Below are 19,796 nucleotides of genomic sequence, written 5' to 3'. Positions count from 1 at the left end.
AAGAAAGAAATTAAAGACTTTTTAGAACACAATGAAAATGAAGACACATCATACCCAAATATATGGGACACAATGAAAGCAGTGCTAAGGGGAAAACTCATAGCCCTGAGTGCCTCCAAAAAGAAAATGGAGAGAGCATACATTACCAGCTTAATGACACACCTGAAAGCCCTGGAACAAAAAGAAGCTATTTCACCCAGGAGGAGTAGAAGGCAGGAAATCATCAAACTCAGGGCTGAAATCAATCAAGTAGAAACAAAGAGAACCATACAAAGAATCAACAAAACCAGGAGCTGGTTCTTTGAGAAAATCAACAAGATAGAAAAACCCTTAGCCAGACTGACCAAAGGGCACAGAGAAAGTATCCAAATTAACAAACTTAGAAATGAAAAGGGAGATATAACAACAGAAACTGAGGAAATTCAAAAAATCATTAGATCCTACTACAAAAGCCTATACTCAACACAACTGGAGAATCTGGAGGAAATGGACAATTTCCTTGACAGATACCAAATACCAAAATTAAATCAGGACCAACTAGACCATCTAAACAGTCCCATAATGCCTAAAGAAATAGAAGGAGTCATAGAAAGTCTTCCAACAAAAAAAAGCACAGGACCAGATGGTTTCAGTGCAGAATTCTATCAGACATTCAAAGAAGAGTTAACACCAATACTCTTCAAATTATTCCACAAAACAGAAACAGAAGGAACAATACCCAATTCCTTCTACGAAGCCACAATCACACTGATACCAAAACCACACAAAGATCCAACAAAGAAAGAGAACTTCAGACCAATTTCCCTTATGAACATCGATGCAAAAGTACTCAATAAAATTCTTGCCAACCGAATCCAAGAACACATCAAAACGATCATCCAGCATGATCAAGTAGGCTTTATCCCGGGAATGCAGGGTTGGTTCAATATACGGAAATCCATCAATGCAATCCACTACATAAACAAACTCAAAGAAACAAACCACATGGTCATTTCATTGGATGCTGAAAAAGCATTTGACAAAATTCAGCATCCTTTCATGCTTAAAGTCTTGGAGAGAAAAGGAATTCAAGGCCCATTCCTAAACATAGTAAAAGATACAGCAAACCGGTAGCCAGCATCAAACTAAATGGAGAGAAACTTGAAGCAATCCCACTGAAATCAGGGACCAGACAAGGCTGCCCCCTTTCTCCTTATCTTTTCAATATTGTACTTGAGGTACTAGCCCAGGCAATTGGACAACATAAGGAGATCAAAGGGATACACATCGGAAAGGAAGAAGTCAAACTATCATTATTTGCAGACGACATGATAGTCTACCTAAGTGACCCAAAAAACTCCACTAGAGAGCTCCTACAGCTGATAAACAACTTCAGCAAAGTGGCAGGTTATAAAATCAACTCAAGCAAATCAGTGGCCTTCCTATACTCAAAGGATAAGCAGGCTGAGAAAGAAATTAGGGAAATGACCCCCTTCACAATAGCCACAAACAGTATAAAGTATCTTGGGGTGACTCTTACCAAACATGTAAAAGATCTGTATGACAAGAACTTCAAGACTCTGAAGAAGGAAATGGAAGAAGACCTCAAAAAATGGGAAAACCTCCCATGCTCATGGATCGGTAGAATCAATATAGTTAAAATGGCCATTTTGCCAAAAGCAATCTACAGATTCAATGCAATACCCATCAAAATCCCAACTCAATTCTTCACAGAGTTAGAAAGAGCAATTATCAAATTCATCTGGCACAACAAAAAACCCAGGATAGCTAAAACTATTCTCAGCAACAAAAGAAAGTCTGGGGGAATCAGTATCCCTGACCTCAAGCAATACTACAGAGCAATAGTGTTAAAAACTGCATGGTATTGGTACAGTGACAGGCAGGAGGATCAATGGAACAGGATTGAAGATCCAGAAATGAACCCACACACCTATGGCCACTTGATCCCCGACAAAGAGGCTGAAAACATCCAATGGAAAAAAGATAGCCTTTTCTACAAATGGTGCTGGTTCAACTGGAGGTCAGCATGCAGAAGAATGCCAATTGATCCATCCTTGTCTCCTTGTACTAAGCTCAAATCCAAATGGATCAAGGACCTCCACATAAAGCCAGACACTCTGAAGCTAATGGAAAAGAAACTGGGGAAGACCCTTGAGGACATCAGTACAGGGAGAAAGTTTCTGAACAGAACACCAATAGCGTATGCTCTAAGAGCAAGAATTGACAAATTGGACCTCATAAAATTACAAAGTTTCTGTAAGGCAAAGGACACCATCAAGAGGACAAATCGGCAACCAACAAATTGGGAAAAGATCTTCACCCATCCTACATCAGATAGAGGGCTAATATCCAATATATATAAAGAACTCAAGAAGTTAGACTCCAGAAAACCAAACAACCCTATTAAAAAATGGGGTACAGAGTTAAACAAAGAATTCTCACCTGAAGAACTTCGGATGGCGGAGAAGCATCTTGAAAAATGCTCAACTTCATTAGTCATTAGGGAAATGCAAATCAAAACAACCCTGAGATTTCACCTTACACCAGTCAGAATGGCTAAGATTAAAAATTCAGGAGACAGCAGGTGTTGGAGAGGGTGTGGAGAAAGAGGAACACTCCTCCACTGCTGGTGGGGTTGCAAATTGGTACAACCACTCTGGAAATCAGTCTGGCGGTTCCTCTGAAAACTGGGCACCTCACTTCCAGAAGATCCTGCTATACCACTCCTGGGCATATACCCAGAGGATTCCCCACCATGTAATAAGGATACATGCTCTACTATGTTCATAGCAGCCCTATTTATAATTGCCAGATGCTGGAAAGAACCCAGGTATCCTTCAACAGAAGAGTGGATGCAAAAAATGTGGTATATCTACACAATGGAGTACTATTCAGCCATTAGAAACAATGAATTCATGAAATTCTTAGGCAAATGGATGGAGCTAGAGAACATCATACTAAGTGAGGTAACCGAGACTCAAAAGGTGAATCATGGTATGCACTCACTAATAAGTGGTTATTAACCTAGAAAACTGGAATACCCAAAACATAATCCACACATCAAATGAGGTACAAGAAGAAAAGAGGAGTGGCCCCTGGTTCTGGAAAGACTCAGTGAAACAGTATTCCGCAAAACAAGAACAGGGAAGTGGGAAGGGGTGGGTGGGAGGACAGGGGAACAGAAGGGGACTTATGGGACTTTCGGGGAGTGGGGGGCTAGAAAAGGGGAAATCATTTGAAATGTAAATAAACTATATCGAATAAAAAAAAAAGAAAAAAAAAGAAAAAAATTGACTTTCAACCTAATGTCATCAAGAGACATGGAAGGTCACTACTTGCTGGTCAAAGGAAAAATCCAACAAGAAGAACTCTCAATCCTGAACATCTATGCCCCAAATACAAGGGCGCCCTCATTCATAAAAGAAACTTTACTAAAGCTCAAAGTACACATTGCACCTAACACAATAATTGTGGGTGACTTCAACACTCCACTCTCACCAATGGACTGATCAGGAAAACAGAAACTAAACAAGGAGACAATGAAACTAATTGAAGCTTTGAACCAATTGGAGTTAACAGATATATATAGAACTTTTTATCCCAAAGCAAAAGAATATACCTTTTTCTCAGCACCGCATGGTACCTTCTCCAAAATAGATCATATAGTAGGTCACACGACAGACCTCAACAAATATAAGAAAACTTAAATAATCCCATGCCTCCTATCAGATCACTATGTAGTAAAAGTGGTCTTTAGTAACAGTAAAAACAACAGAAAGCCCACATACACAAGGAAACTGAACAATAATCTACTCAATGATACCTTGGTCAAGGAAGAAATAAAGAAAGAAATCAAATATTTCTTAGAATTTAATGAAAATGAAGGCACAACATACACAAATCTATGGGACACAACGAAAGCAGTGCTAAGAGGAAAACTCATAGCTTTGAGTGCCTCCAAAAAGAAATTCGAGAGAGCATACACTAGAAGATTAACGGAACAACTGAAAGCCCTGGAACAAGAAGAAGCTAATTCACCCAGGAGGAGAAGAAGACAGGAAATCATCAAACTCAGGGCTGAAATCAATCAAGTAGAAACCAAGAGAACCATACAAAGAATCAACAGACCAAAAGCTGGTTCTTTGAAAAAATCAACAAGATAGATAAACCCTTAGCCAGACTAACCAAAGGGCACAGAGAAAGTATCCAAATTAACAAAATTAGAAATGAAAACGGAGATATTACAACAGAAACTAAGGAAATTCAAAAAATCATCAGATCCTACTACAAAAACCTGTACTCAACACAACTGGAGAATCTGGAGGAAATGGACATTTTCTTAGACAGATACCAATTACCAAAATTAAACCAGGATCAAATAGACCATCTAAACAGACCCATAACCCCTAAAGAAACCGAAGGGGTCATAGATAGGCTTCTGACCAAAAAAAGCACAGGACCAGATGGTTTCAGTGCAGAATTCTATCAGACCTTCAAAGAAGACTTAACACCAAAACTCTTTAAACTTTTCCACCAAATAGAAACAGAAGGAACACTACCCAACTCCTTATTCGAAGCCACTATTATGCTGATACCAAAACCACACAAAGATTCAACTAAGAAATAGAATTTCAGGCCAATTTCCCTTATGAATATCGATGCAAAAATACTAAATAAAATTCTTGCCCACCGAATCCAAGAACACATAAAAACAATCATCCACCATGATCAAGTAGGCTTCATCCCAGGGATGCAGGGATGGTTCAATATAAGGAAATCCATAAATGCTGTCCACTACATAAACAAATTCAAAGAAAAAAACTACATGATCATTTCATTAGATGCTGAAAAGGCATTTGACAAAATTCAGCATCCTTTCATGCTAAAAGTCTTGGAAAGGACAGGAATTCAAGGCCCATATCTAAACATAGTAAAAAGCAATATATAGCAAACCAGTAGCCAACATCAAACTAAATGGAGAGAAACTTGAAGCAATCCCACTATAATCAGGGACTAGACAAGGCTGCCCCTTCTCTCCCTATCTTTTCAATATAGTTCTTGAAGTCCTAGCTAGAGCAATTAGACAACATAAGGAAGTCAAAGGGATACAAATTGGAAAGGAAGAAGTCAAACTATCACTATTTGCAGATGATATGATAGTATACTTAAGTGACCCTAAAAACTCTACTAGAGAACTCCTCCAGCTGATAAACAACTTCAGCAAAGTGGCTGGCTACAAAATCAACGCAAGCAAATCAGTAGCCTTTATATATTGAAAGGATAAGCAGACTGAGAAAGAAATTAAGGAAATGATCCCCTTCACAATAGCTATAAACAGCATAAAGTATCTTGGGGTGACTCTAACCAAACAAGTGAAAGACCTATAGGACAAGAACTTCAGATCTCTGAAGAAGGAAATCAAAGAAGATCTCAGAAAATGGAAATTTTTTCCATGCTCGTGGATTGGCAGGATTAATATAGTTAAAATGGCCATCTTGCCAAAGGCAATCTACAGATTCAATGCTATCCCCATAAAAATCCCAACCCAGTTCTTCATAGAGCTAGAAAGAGCAATGCTCAAATTCATCTGGAATAACAAAAAACCCAGGATAGCTAAAACTATTCTCAACAGTAAAAGAACTTCAGGGGGATTCAGTATCCCAGACTTTAAACTCTACTACAAAGCAACAGTGATAAAAACTGCATGGTATTGGTACAATATCAGGCAAGCGGATCAATGGAATAGGATTGAAGACCCAGAAATGAACCAACACACCTATGGTCACTTGGTCTTCGACAAAGGAGCTAAAAGCATCCAGTGGAAAAAAGATAGTCTTTTCAACAAATGGTGCTGGTTCAATTGGAGGTCAGCATGCAGAAGAATGCGAATCGATCCATTCTTATCTCCTTGTACTAAGCTCAACTCCAAATGGATCAAGGACCTCCACATAAAACCTGACACACTGAAACTAATAGAAAAGAAACTGGGGAAGACCCTGGAGGACATGGGCACAGGGGAAAAGTTACTGAATAGAACACCAATAGCTTACGCTCTAAGATCAAGAATTGACAAATGGGACATCATAAAACTACAAAGTTTCTGTAGGCAAAGGACACTGTCAAAAGGACAAAACGTCCACCAACAGATTGGGAAAGAATCTTCACCAACCCCAAATCTGACAGAGGGCTAATATCTAATATATACAAAGAACTCAAGAAGGTAGAACCCAGAGAACCAAATAACCCCATTAAAAAGTGGGGTACCGAACTAAACAAAGAATTTTCACATGAAGAACTTCGGAGAGCCGAGAAACACCTTAAGAAATGTTCAACATCATTAATCATTAGGGAAATGCAAATCAAAACAACCCTGAGATTTCACCTCACACCAGTCAGAATGGCTAAGGTCAAAAACTCAGGAGACAGCAGGTGTTGGCGAGGATGTGGAGAAAGAGGAACACTCCTCCACTGCTGGTGGGATTGCAAGATGGTGCAACCACTTTGGAAATCAGTCTGGCGGTTCCTCAGAAAACTGGGCATGACACTTCCTGAGGACCCTGTTATACCACTCCTTGGCATATATCCAGAGGATTCTTCAGCATGTAATAAGGACACATGCTCCACTATGTTCATAGCAGCCGTATTTGTAGTAGCCAGAAGCTGGAAAGAACCTAGGTGTCCTTCAAGGGAGGAATGGATACAAAAAATGTGGTATATTTACACAATGGAGTACCATTCAGCCATTAGAAACAATGAATTCATGAAATTCTTAGACAAATGGATGGAGCTGGAGAACATCATACTAAGTGAGGTAACCCAGTCTCAAAAGATCAATCATGGTATGCACTCACTGATAAGTGGATATTAGCCTAGAAACTTTGAATACCCAGGACATAATCCACAAATTAAATGATGTTCAAAAAGAATGGAGGAGTGGCCCCTTGTTCTGGAAAGACTCAGTGCAAGAGTATAGGGGAATTCCAGAACAGGGAAGTGGGAAGAGGTGGATGGAAGAACAGGGGGACTAAAGAGGGCTTATGGGACTTGCGGGGAGTGGGGACCCAGAAAATGGGAAATCATTTGAAATGTAAATAAAAAAATATATCAATAAAAAAATAAAAAAAATATACTGTCATGTGTGTTCTCCATGCTACAACATTCTCCATCTAGGAGAAACAAATCAAGTGATAAGATGGATGTACTCACGACAAGAAGGCCTCATTTACAGCTTCAAAGAACTCAGGAGAGAGGACTTCCTGGGGCTCATGTCCATGGTAGGTAAGTAGAGCCTCTACTAGGGGTTGGATATCAGGCAGAGTGGCAAGAGGGACACAGACTTGTGACAGGGACATCATACGCTCAGGAGCCATCCTATTGGAGAAAAGGTAAGAAGTTATGGCCCAGACCTGAACACAGTCTTCCTGCTGAAAATTGTTGTTTTCTGTTCTCCTTCGTTCCACTAAGGGACTCCACTCAATGTTAACTGTTGCTATTTAAAGTTCAACTCAGTTTCAAAATCTTTGTAAAATGTAGATTGATGCCCTAAATGTAGATTGGTACTATAGATGTGACATACCACTGGCAACCAGTCCACATACAACTCCCCTGGCCACTATCAAGAGAGCCTACTGGACACTATCAGCTGAAACCGTGTCACTTTATACCAGGCTGCATCTTCTAACTGTCTTAGATGCTTGTTTTTCAAAAACCATATGGACAAACTCCTCAGCACAGAGAAAAGTTTACTAAAGGTTATCTGTGATGACACTGGGTACGTGAAAGTGTTGTAGTTAGTAGCTATTCCCAGCAGCAGCAAGCTGTACTGAACAGCACTGGGATAACTCCTAACTGAAAGCACAGAATGCTAGCACTCATGCTAGCCTGGGACCCTGACACATCTCAGGCTTTCCTCATTTACTCCACTGAATCCTGTTTAGTACAGTCTTTCTTTTCCTATTTTCCCCCCTCAAAAGAATTTTATAATTGAATAAGAAACAATTTTCCCTGGTAATTTTTCAAAGTGTGTTGAGCCAGTACATAGTTTTCATAAGAAATTCAACCCTCCTATGGAGTTCATTTAGTCTTATCAGAAAATTGATAAGACTCACATGCCTCACATGCTCTTTGAATCTTTTTATGAGCTTTTAAAGTCTTGTTTTTAATAGCCAAAACCATGAAATTCTGTTCCCTATCCATTAAAAATGAAAAATAACTCAGCCCCTCAAAACCTTGGACAAAAGTCAAAATTCATGTGTGGGGCATGGGCAGGTACCTTGTTTTTGAGAGCAGGTCTCTTGCTGGAACGTGGGACTCACTCATTAGATTAGGATGGATGAACAATGAGCCTCGGGAAGCCAACCTCTGTCTCTATCTCCCCAGGACTAGGATTACAAATGTACACATTATGCTCAGGCTTTTTACATGGAGGCAGGGGATCAAGCTAGGGTCACCCTGCTTGCACAGCAAGGGCCTCACCAACAAAGCTATTTCCTCAGTCCCAAACTGGGAATCTTCAGGTGCAGCTGCTGAATAAACTTTAACTTCAACCTGGCATCATCTTTCTGTGCTGAGGCAAAATGGTACCAGAACAGCACTTCAAACACACCCACCAAACCTGATTGGGGGATGGGGCATCACAGCCACAATGCCAGTAGCAACAACAACTAAAGTGCAACACTTTCTTACATATCTAAAGTTCTCTGTCAAGTTTTCAGATGTACAAATCAGAACCTCAGAACTAGAAACTGCAGGAATGGGCTACAAACTTTCTGGTTCATACCTGAATCAACAAAACTGTACCCACTTATGAAAACATACCTGTTATTATTCCTTTCATTAGTATAACTTCAAAAGTTCGAGTAGCCAAAGGGCCCCAAACACCATCCCAAACAGAAAAAGCTATTTTGCTCTCTTTGCTTCCACTAAGGGACTCCACTCAATGTTAACTCTTTGTTGCTAGACTGTTTAAAGTTCATCTCATATGAAGTTTCAAAATCTTCAGGAAATGTAGATTGATGCCCTGAGTTCAAAAGCAGAGAGGGTCAAAATTTAGCTTTCTTTAGAGAAGCTGATACAGTCATGTGACTAAGAAAAAAATCAACAATTCAATTATAGATATTTATAGTCTTTATCCAGGTCTTTGCTATAACAGCTACAAGGTGTGATGCTGTGACACTTCTAACAAGTCATCTCACTGTATAGTCCTGTGGCTTGCTGCAGAAAGCAGGGAGGCTAGAGACAACCAGGCAGGAGGGATAGTTCTAGCAATGTGTGCTCACCATCAAGCCTCCTGCAGTTCAGTTCTTGCACAGCAGTCATTTTGAGTACTGCTCTGGCAACGAGTCAAAGGCTAGCACTTACTGTACTGCTCTCTGGAAGGCTGCATAACTCCCTCTTGAACTTGGTATCTCCAGGTATCTGACAAGCCTTAGGCTGGATCCACACACCATGAGTATCTTCAGAGGGATATCTATTGATTTGCCTGTATTTTGATAAGTCCAAGCTCTGCCTAATTTCATAGGAGACTTTTAAATTTTGTTGTTGTTTTGTTTTTCATGACAGGGTCTCTCTGTGTAGCCCCGGTTGTCCTAGAACCGCTCTGTAGACCAGGCTTAGAACTCCGAGATCTGCCTGCTGCTGCCTCCTGAGTACTAGGAGTGCTCCACCACTGCCCAGTGACTTTAAAATTGTTAAGGAGATTTATCATTGCCCTCTTCTAGCATTCCTGAAAATAACCTATATCTTCCTGAAATCACCAACACTTAAAGAGTATCCTCAGGTGATAGCAAACACCCCCTATATCAACCTTTCAAACCAGCATCATATCAAAAGATCTCCACAACTTCCACATCTTACAAAATTAAAACTCTGTATCAACCAAGAACTCCTGTCTCCCTTCCTCCCAGCCCATGGCAAACAGCATTCTACTTCCTGAGAGACTGGCCATTCTGGATATTGCAGGTGAGTGGAAGGCAGTGTTTGTCCTTGGTTGGCTCATTTCACTGTGTAGTGTCCTTCAGTTTGGCCATAACAGAGCACACAGAGCACTCAACAGGGCTTTCCTCTTTCTTTCTTTCTTTCTTTCTTTCTTTCTTTCTTTCTTTCTTTCTTTCTTTCTTTCTTTCTTTCTTTCTTTCTTCCTTCCTTCCTTTCTTTCTTTCTTTCTTTCTTTCTTTTTATGGATGACTAAAATTTATGTGTTTATGTCATGCTTTCATCTAACAAGATGCACAGAGGTTACTTCTATCCCTTGGCTAATATGAAAAATACAACCAATATAGGTTTGCAAGTCATCTTTTCAAATCTTTTGAATATATAAGCAGAAGTGGAACAGGTCATGTGGAAACTCCATTTACTTGCTTGTTTAAGACCAAGTCTTGTGTAGCCACAGCTGGCCTTGGACTCTGGACACTCAGAGTCCTCCCTCCCAAGTGCTGAGACTGCAGGCATGCACCATCATACCAGATCTACTTTTCTTTGTGAATGAACCACTATGGCTTGTCTACAGTAGCTATACCATGGTGCATGCTCACCTACAGTGCATGATGTCATTTCCCCACATTACTATCAACACGACACAACATACTGTCTCCCTTAATTTTTTTTAAATTTAATTTAATTTTTTTTTTTTTGAGACAGAATCTCACTATGTAGCTTTAACTGGCCTGGAGCTCACCATGTAGACCAGACTGGCCTCAGAACTCAAAAATCTGCCTGCCTCTGTCTCCTGAGTGTTGAAGTTCAAGTTATACAACACTACATCTAGCCCCCTTACTCCTTTCATTATTCATGTAAACTGCTATGCAGGTCTGATTTGCATTTCCCTGATAACTGGTGGTACTAAGCTCTGTACACATCTACTATTCACACATACCTGCCAAAGATATCAACTAACCCTGTTTTCTCTGCATAGTTGTGCTTGACTGTGCTGTCTGTAGATGGCTACCCTTATAAACTGATTTGAAAGTGTCCCACTCTTCTCTAGGAGGTTGGCATAGTTTAAAAGAATTGTTAACTCTTCCAGTGAAGCCTTTTTTGGGGGTTTTGTTGGGAGGTTTTGAACACCTGACTTAATCTGCTCATATTTTCACTTAAAGACTTGCGTATTTCTAGAACAGCCTCCAGTCCTAGGTGCTGGCATGCAGCTGTTTAGTGGTATCTCACAGCACAAGACTAAGTCCCACACATCTCAGTTTTGATTTTTTTTTTTATTGTTCTCTATTGTTGACAGCTATTCTAATTTGCTGCCTCTTTCTAACTCAGGTTCTTTTTAAATGAATATCCTAAATTTTGCCACAACCTGCAAGTGCTGGCGTATGGCATGTTCACTGTCATTTCTCTCAAGGTATTTTTCTAGATATATCATTTCTTTGATCATTGGCTGTTTTAAAATGTATTAATTTACACATTGGTGTAAAGTTTCCTGTTTTCCTTTTATATGGATTTCTAATTTCACTTCACTATGATCAAAATGGACAGTTGATATGATGACTTAAGTCTTCTTCAACTTACTAAGAAGTGTTTTGCAATCCAAAATAAGCTCTATCCTGGAGAATACTCTAAGAGAAAAATGTGCGTTCTATTATTATTACATGGGGTGCTCCAGACATATCTACTGTCTGAACTGGCTGTTAGCACCACCCTAGGTCCTGTCCACTTACCATTCTTTATTATGAAAAAAACTTGCATTATTCAAAGTGGAACATCAGATCTCTTTCTCTTTATTTTCTATTTTTTCCAGCAATCTTTCTATGTGTGCTTTGTATCTGTGCACTCTGTTGCTAAGTACAAATGTTTACAACTTAAATCTGTAGAGAAGAGACCCTTTTATCCTTCCGTGACATCCTTTACCTCTTACAACAGTTGTATGGTATGTGTGTGTGTGTATGTATGTGTATATATATATATGTATATATATACATATATATATATATACATGGCTTTTTTTGCTGGGGGGGGGTTGCATGTGTGTGCTACTCTTGCTGTCTTCCACAACATCCTTTCATTTTCAGTCTTCGTATGTCCTTGTATCTACTGAGATCCCAGCTTAGATGGTGGCACGCTTACCTAGATGCACAAAGCCCTGGCTGTGACCTCCAGCACCACATGCACTGGGTGTGGTAATTAACATCTATCATCCCAGCACTGCAGAGCAGAGACAAATTCAAGGTCATCCTGGCTACACAGTGAGTTTGAGGCCAGCCTCATACATGAGACCTTGTTAAAATAAAGTTTAAAAATAATGAGAAATCAATAATCTCTGGATCACTATCTAAATGGTCCTACAGTATATGAACAGAAAAATATACTCAAACAAATAAATATACTCAAATGTTTAAAGGAAAATAAACTCTGGAATAACAAAAAATCCAGGATAGCTAAAATTATTCTCAACAGCAAAAGAACTTCTGGGGGAATCAGTATCCCAGACCTCAAATATTACTACAGAGCAATAGTGATAAAAAAAAAAAAGTGCATGGTATTGGTACAATGTCAGGCAAATGGATCAATGGAATAGGATTGAAGACCCAGAAATGAACCCACATACCTATGTTCACTTGATCTTCGACAAAGGAGCTGAAAATATCCAGTGGAAAAAAGATAGCCTTTTCAACAAATGGTGCTGGTTCAATTGGAGGTCAGCATGCAGAAGAATGCGAATCGATCCATTCTTATCTCCTTGTACTAAGCTCAACTCCAAATGGATCAAGGACCTCCACATAAAACCTGACACACTGAAACTAATAGAAAAGAAACTGGGGAAGAACCTTGAGGACATGGGCACGGGGGAAAAGTTCCTGAACAGAACACCAATAGCTTATGCTCTATGATCAAGAATTGACAAATGGGACCTCATAAAACTACAAAGTTTCTGTAAGGCAAAGGACACTGTCAAAAGGAAAAACATCAACCAACAGATTGTGAAAGGATCTTCACCAACCCTAAATCTGACAGAGGGCTAATATCAAATATATAAAAAGAACTCAAGAAGGTAGACCCCAGAGAACCAAATAACCCCATTAAAAAGTGGGGTACAGAGCTAAACAAAGAATTTTCACATGAAGAACTTCTGATGGCTGAGAAGCACCTTAAGAAATGTTCAAATGGGACCTCATAAAATTACAAAGTTTCTGTAAGGCAAAGGACACCATCAAGAGGACAAATCGGCAACCAACAAATTGGGAAAAGATCTTCACCCATCCTACATCAGATAGAGGGCTAATATCCAATATATATAAAGAACTTAAGAAGTTAGACTCCAGAAAACCAAACAACCCTATTAAAAAATGGGGGTACAGAGTTAAACAGGGAATTCTCACCTGAAGAACTTCGGATGGCAGAGAAGCATCTTGAAAAATGCTCAACTTCATTAGTCATTAGGGAAATGCAAATCAAAACAACCCTGAGATTTCACCTTACACCAGTCAGAATGGCTAAGATTAAAAATTCAGGAGACAGCAGGTGTTGGAGAGGGTGTGGAGAAAGAGGAACACTCCTCCACTGCTGGTGGGGTTGCAAATTGGTACAACCACTCTGGAAATCAGTCTGGCGGTTCCTCTGAAAACTGGGCACCTCACTTCCAGAAGATCCTGCTATACCACTCCTGGGCATATACCCAGAGGATTCCCCACCATGTAATAAGGATACATGCTCTACTATGTTCATAGCAGCCCTATTTATAATTGCCAGATGCTGGAAAGAACCCAGGTATCCCTCAACAGAAGAGTGGATGCAAAAAATGTGGTATATATACACAATGGAGTACTATTCAGCCATTAGAAACAATGAATTCATGAAATTCTTAGGCAAATGGATGGAGCTAGAAAACATCATACTAAGTGAGGTAACCCAGACTCAAAAGGTGACTCATGGTATGCACTCACTAATAAGTGGATATTAACCTAGAAAACTGGAATACCCCAAACATAATCCATACATCAAATGAGGTACAAGAAGAAAGGAGGAATGGCCCCTTGTTCTAGAAAGACTCAGTGAAGAAGTATAGGGCAAAACCAGAACGGGGAAGTGGGAAGGGGTGGGTGGGAGGACAGGGGGAGAAAAGGGGGCTTATGGGACTTTCGGGGAGTCGGGGGCTAGAAAAGGGGAAATCATTTGAAATGTAAATAAAAAATATATCGAATAAAAAAAAATTCAGGAGACAGCAGGTGTTGGAGAGGGTGTGGAGAAAGAGGAACACTCCTCCGCTGCTGGTGGGGTTGTAAATTGGTACAACCACTCTGGAAATCAGTCTGGCGGTTCCTCCGAAAACTGGGCACCTCACTTCCAGAAGATCCTGCTATACCACTCCTGGGCATATACCCAGAGGATTCCCCACGGGGTATTAAGGATACATGCTCTACTATGTTCACAGCAGCTCTATTTATAATTGCCAGATGCTGGAAAGAACCCAGGTATCCCTCAACAGAAGAGTGGATGCAAAAAATGTGGTATATATACACAATGGAGTACTATTCAGCCATTAGAAACAATGAATTCATGAAATTCTTAGGCAAATGGATGGAGCTAGAGAACATCATACTAAGTGAGGTAACCCTGACTCAAAAGGTGAATCATGGTATGCACTCACTAATAAGTGGATATTAACCTAGAAAACTGGAATACCCAAAACATAATCCACACATCAAATGAGGTACAAGAAGAAAGGAAGAGTGGCCCCCTGTTCTGGAAAGACTCAGTGAAGCAGTATTCGGCAAAACCAGAACGGGGAAGTGGGAAGGGGTAGGTGGGAGGATAGGGGGAGAGAAGGGGGCTTGCGGGACTTTCAGGGAGTGGGGGGCTAGAAAAGGGGAAATCATTTGAAATGTAAATTAAAAATTTATCGAATAAAAAAAATGTAAAAAAAAATTAAAAAAAAAAAAGAAATGTTCAACATCATTAGTCATTAGGGAAATGCAAATCAAAACAACCCTGAGATTTCACCTCACACCAGACAGAATGGCTAAGGTCAAAAACTCAGGAGACAGCAGGTGTTGGCGAGGATGTGGAGAAAGAGGAACACTCCTCCACTGCTGGTGGGATGGCAAGATGGTGCAACCACTTTGGAAATCAGTCTGGTGGTTCCTCAGAAATCTGGGCATGACATTTCCTGAGGACCCTGCTATACCACTCCTGGGCATATACCCAGAGGATTCCCTGGCACGCAATAAGGACACATGCTCCACTATGTTCATAGTAACCCTGTTTGTAATAGCCAGAAGCTGGAAAGAACCCAGGTGTCCCTCAGCAGAAGAATAGAAATAAAAAATGTGGTATATTTACACAATGGAGTACTATTCAGCCATCAGAAACAATGAATTCATGTAATTCTTAGACGAATGGATGGAGCTGGAAAACATCATACTAAGTGAGGCAACCCAGTCTCAAAAGATCAATCATGGTATGCACTCGCTGATAAATGGATATTAGCCTAGAAATGTGGAATACCCAAGACTTAATCCATATGTTAAATGATGTCCAAGAGGAACGGAAGAGTGGCCCCTTGTTCTGGAAAGACTCAGTGCAGCAGTATAGGAGAATACCAGAACAGGGAAGTGGGAAGGGGTGGATGGGGGAATAGGAGGAGAGAAGAGGGCTTATGGGACTTTTGGGGAGCGGGGAGCCAGAAAAGGGGAAATCATTTTGAAATGTAAATAAAAAAATATATCGAATAAATTAAAAAAAAAAAAAGAAAAGAAACCTGATTAAAATAGCTAAAATGTAATTGTAACAATAAATGTAAACTAAAATGTAACGTGTGACTGCTGTAGAAAGCATACAGTTTGCTCTTACTGTCTCAATGCCATGGATGATATTTAAGGTCCAGACTTGCTCACTTTGTGCAGTGAAGCCTCACAGGAATGTCTTCTGTTTTAGTTACAGGAGCCCGTGATCTCTGCTCCCTCTGGTGTCTGTATCCAGTACTGCAGAGTCTCTGCTACTGTAATAAACTGGTTTGTCTTTGTTCTGTTTGTGCCAGCTACCAAGTGGAGGAAAAGATCTGGGGCTCTCTACTGTGCCATCTTCTGAAGTCATGCATACTCTTGCCCTTCCTTTCATGTCTACTATCCATACACTTGTCTCTTCTGCAATGATTTGCACATAGCCCTGGCATTTCCATCCTGGTCCTAGAGATAGACTCAGGTCACCAAGCTTAGGGCAAATGCACTGAGCCATCTTGCAGGATACCACACTCAGTAATAAGCTAAACACTGTTTACCAATGTGGATGCATTGGTTCACACACGTGTGGTCAATGTATGGAATCCAAACCTTTAACAGACTTTAAAGTGAGTGTCATAAACTTTATTCACTTGGAGTATGCAGTGGCACATTTCTTTCTTTGGTTTTCTTGTTGCAGTAAAACATAAATAAGTTATCATTTAACCACATATTGGTAGTGAGTAACACTAAAGATGTTCACATGCCATCTTCTCACCATTATTATTTATGCAAAAGTTTCCACTGCTCCCAACAAACTAAATACATTAAACATAACTTCCCCTTCTCTCCTCACTCCTGCCACTGATTTCTGCTCTGCTTTAAGTCCCAAGGAACTTGCCTATTCTAGGACTTCATATGCATTGAATAAAAACATATTTGCTTCTCTGTTGGAATGGTTATACTAAGCATGTTTACATAGTCTTCCCATGCTTGTGCATACATAAACCTTCTGTTTCTTTTTATATTGGACATATGTCCAATGAAATATAAACACATTTTGGTTTTTTTGTTTTTGTTTTGGTTTGTTTTTTTTTTTTTTGGCTGTGGTCAACTAACAAAATTGGTGTATAGTCTTAATTTTTTAAATTTTTTAGGATAATTTCCTATTTACCTTTAACCATCAACTTGACACAATTTAAAGTCGCCTGAGAAGGAAGTCTCAATTAATGTTTACCCAAGCTGGGCAGTGGTGGAGCATGCCTTTAATCCTACCACTTGGGAGGCAGAGGCCAGCCTGGTCTACAGAGTGAGTTCCAGGACAGCCAGGGCTATACAGAGAGACCCTGTCTCGAAAAACCAAAAAAAAAAAAAAATTAAAAATTAAATATAAAGATTAGCCACATCAGACTGGCTGTGGGGATGTCTGTGGGAGATGTCTTGGATGCTGGTTGAAGTGAGGGCCCAGCCTACTGTGGGTGGCATCATCCCTATGCAGGTGGCTGTATAAGAAAGCTACATAGGAGCAGTGTTCCTTCACAGTTTCTGTTCCAACTTTGTGCTCAAGTTTCTACCTGACTCTGTCCTCAGCAACAGACTGTGACCCTGAAGTCCAAGGAGCCCCTTTTCCCTCTTTTTGATCAGTATTTTATTACATGCTTAGTAAAACCAGTCCACCACAGAAGCAAATATGTTTTTTTCCATGTATCTTAAGTCCTAGAATAGGTAGATTCATTGAGACCTAAGGCAAAGCAGAGATCAGCAAAAGAAAAGAGAGAAATACACCTTGGATTTTCTGTGTCACACAGAAATTCTGTTTAATTCTTCTGGAGAACACCAATCTGTTTTCCACTGTGGCTGCTCCATTTTATACTATCACTAGCAACACACGGTGCTCCAGTTTCCCCTCACCAACACTTGAGGGTTCCCTCTCCTTATAATCATCATGGTAAGCATTAAACAGAACTTCCCTGTAGTTCTGGCTCACATGGCCCCTATTGGGTGTGGTGCTGAATGCATTCTCACTTGTTTAGTGGTCAGGCGTTCTGTTTGGTTTGGTTTGATTTTAGACATAGGGTCCCCACCTTGTTCTGTATTGAGGATGAACCTCTTGACCTCATTTCCCAAATTCGGAGATTAAAATTATGTGTCATGCCCTATTTTACCAGGTGTACATTTCTCTGGTAGAATGCCTATTGAAGTTAAGCCTTTTGCTTGTTCTTGTTCAAACAAAGGGAAAACAAGGATTATAGGCATATACTACATGCCCACCTCAGAGATATTACTTATAAAAGTTTTATTTAATTCTATAAGTTTTGTCTACATTGTTTATTTTGCTTTCTTGGTAGTATCCTTTGATTCACAAAGATTGTTATTCTAGTTTCAAGGGTCCAATACAAGGGACTTAAGTACGCCGTCAAATGTTCTATAACTGAGCTACCAATGCCCAAATTTTTATTAAATTTAATGAATTTTAATGAAGTTCAATTTTATCGTTAAAAAATCTATTATTATTACTATTGTTGTTGTTGCATCCTGTTGGGGAAGGTGCACTGCCACAGTGCCTGAGTGAGATCAAAGGACAATTCTGTGGAACTGCTCCTCTCTTCCCATCTTCAGGGATTCCAAAGCTGAACTCAGGTCACCAGGCTTGTACAGCAGTGGTTTACCCACAGAGCCACCTCTCTGACCCTTCAATCTATTTTTCTTTGTTGCCTACACTTTTGGTGTCATATCTTGGGGGGAGGGGCAAAAATCCAGTGTTGTGAGGATCTTTGACAGTGTTTTTCTCTAAGAGTCATAACATTTACTAGCCCTGCACTCATAAAGTCTGAAAACAAACACCAGTTTTGATAGAGCTTTAGCTGGCAACAGCTTGAAAAAAAAATTTTTTTGAACAAAATTTCTTCAGTGCCTAGATTCTTTTGGTTAATGGTTTGTTAAAAAATGTAGTGCTCACCAATTAAGACAGTTCCGACTTTCCTCACAGAGTAAAGAAACATCTGTGATGTGATTAATTACTTTTTAATTTCTCTGAATCTATCTCAATTGTTTAGTCTAGATTCTAGAATACTGAGTTCCTGAAAGTTGGTCATGTATGGACATCAAACTATCTCTTGCCTTGTAAATATTCCAATTGCGTATAAGGTGTACAAACATAAAGTAGGGGTAAAGAGATGAGCATAAGAGCACAGGGTCCACATGTTCTCTTGCAGTGAGCCCCAGGGTGAGCCTCAGGCTCTTTTTCCTTTGTGTTCCTTACTGTACATGCAAGGGCTTTTTTCCTAGTGTATACACCAAGGACATTTCACACTTAACTTCCCTGTGACTGCTGAGAGAAGAGTGACTTTAAACAATAATATTTAAAAAAGCTTCCCACTAAAATACTATCTTCACACAGACTCTAACCACACTGTGAACATGCATTTGCAGTGAGAGAGTGAACCTTTCTCTCATAACCAAACAGCTTTTGAAACTTGAGCAGAGAGATGTTTGGTTTAGGACCTACCGACTTTGAGTGTTCAGTCCATTAAGATGACTCTCTCTGAGCTCAGACACTAAGGACAAAACCATCTGTAAAACAAAATCAGCTGCAGGTCAGCTCATACTGCCATCTCCATTCCTCTGGCTCTCAGTGACATGTCCCTCACCATTTCCTCCCCAACTCTCTGAAAGGCAGGCAGTGTCAATCATACTGCCTGTCATGTGGGTTTCTACACTGAATGTCTAGGATTCTGCTGAAGCAATGGGTACACAGGTCATCAATGTCCTAGAATTAACACCAATGCCACAGAAAATTAAAACATACTGGAGTTTACTTATTTTCTTCCTTTCTAGGTTCCTTCTTTAAAAAAAAAATGCTTTTCATGTGTATGACTTCCAAGACATCAAAATGGCTGAAAACCATCAAGATCTCATTTTTCAAAGAGTATAATGTATATGCCACATGCCCAGATGGAAGCCAGAGGACAGCTCTGTGGAACTGGTTCTTTCTTCCACCTTTCTGTGGGATCCCACTCCGGTCACTGTCCTTTCATGGCAAGCACTGTTACCCACTGGACCATCTTGAATCCTTTCTGTTAACTGTCTGCTTTGCTTCAATATAAAATTCTGTAAGGCTATTTTAGATATGAGATCTAC

The 19,796-nt window shown here is 39.9% G+C and overlaps 1 protein-coding gene across 7 annotated transcripts in view; it reads right to left on the bottom strand.

Annotated features, from left to right (window-relative positions):
- Nucleotides 1-19,796, bottom strand: part of Fancc (FA complementation group C) — a 157,707-nt gene that overhangs the window by 57,783 nt on the left and 80,128 nt on the right. For 6 of the 7 annotated variants that reach the window (XM_052156360.1, XM_052156357.1, XM_052156361.1 and 3 more), the window contains 2 exons: nt 19,165-19,229; nt 7,207-7,371 (listed from right to left, as the gene is read on the bottom strand). In XM_052156360.1, the coding sequence (XP_052012320.1) occupies nt 7,207-7,371; nt 19,165-19,229 (230 nt within the window). The remainder of the gene's footprint in view (nt 1-7,206; nt 7,372-19,164; nt 19,230-19,796) is intronic. The other variant, XM_052156362.1, reaches the window with a different exon arrangement.

This window comes from Apodemus sylvaticus, chromosome 14 (genome assembly GCF_947179515.1).
Source record: "Apodemus sylvaticus chromosome 14, mApoSyl1.1, whole genome shotgun sequence".
NCBI lineage: Eukaryota > Metazoa > Chordata > Mammalia > Rodentia > Muridae > Apodemus > Apodemus sylvaticus.
Note: the sequence above shows the minus strand (reverse complement) of the source record. Positions and strands in the feature narration are given on the sequence as shown.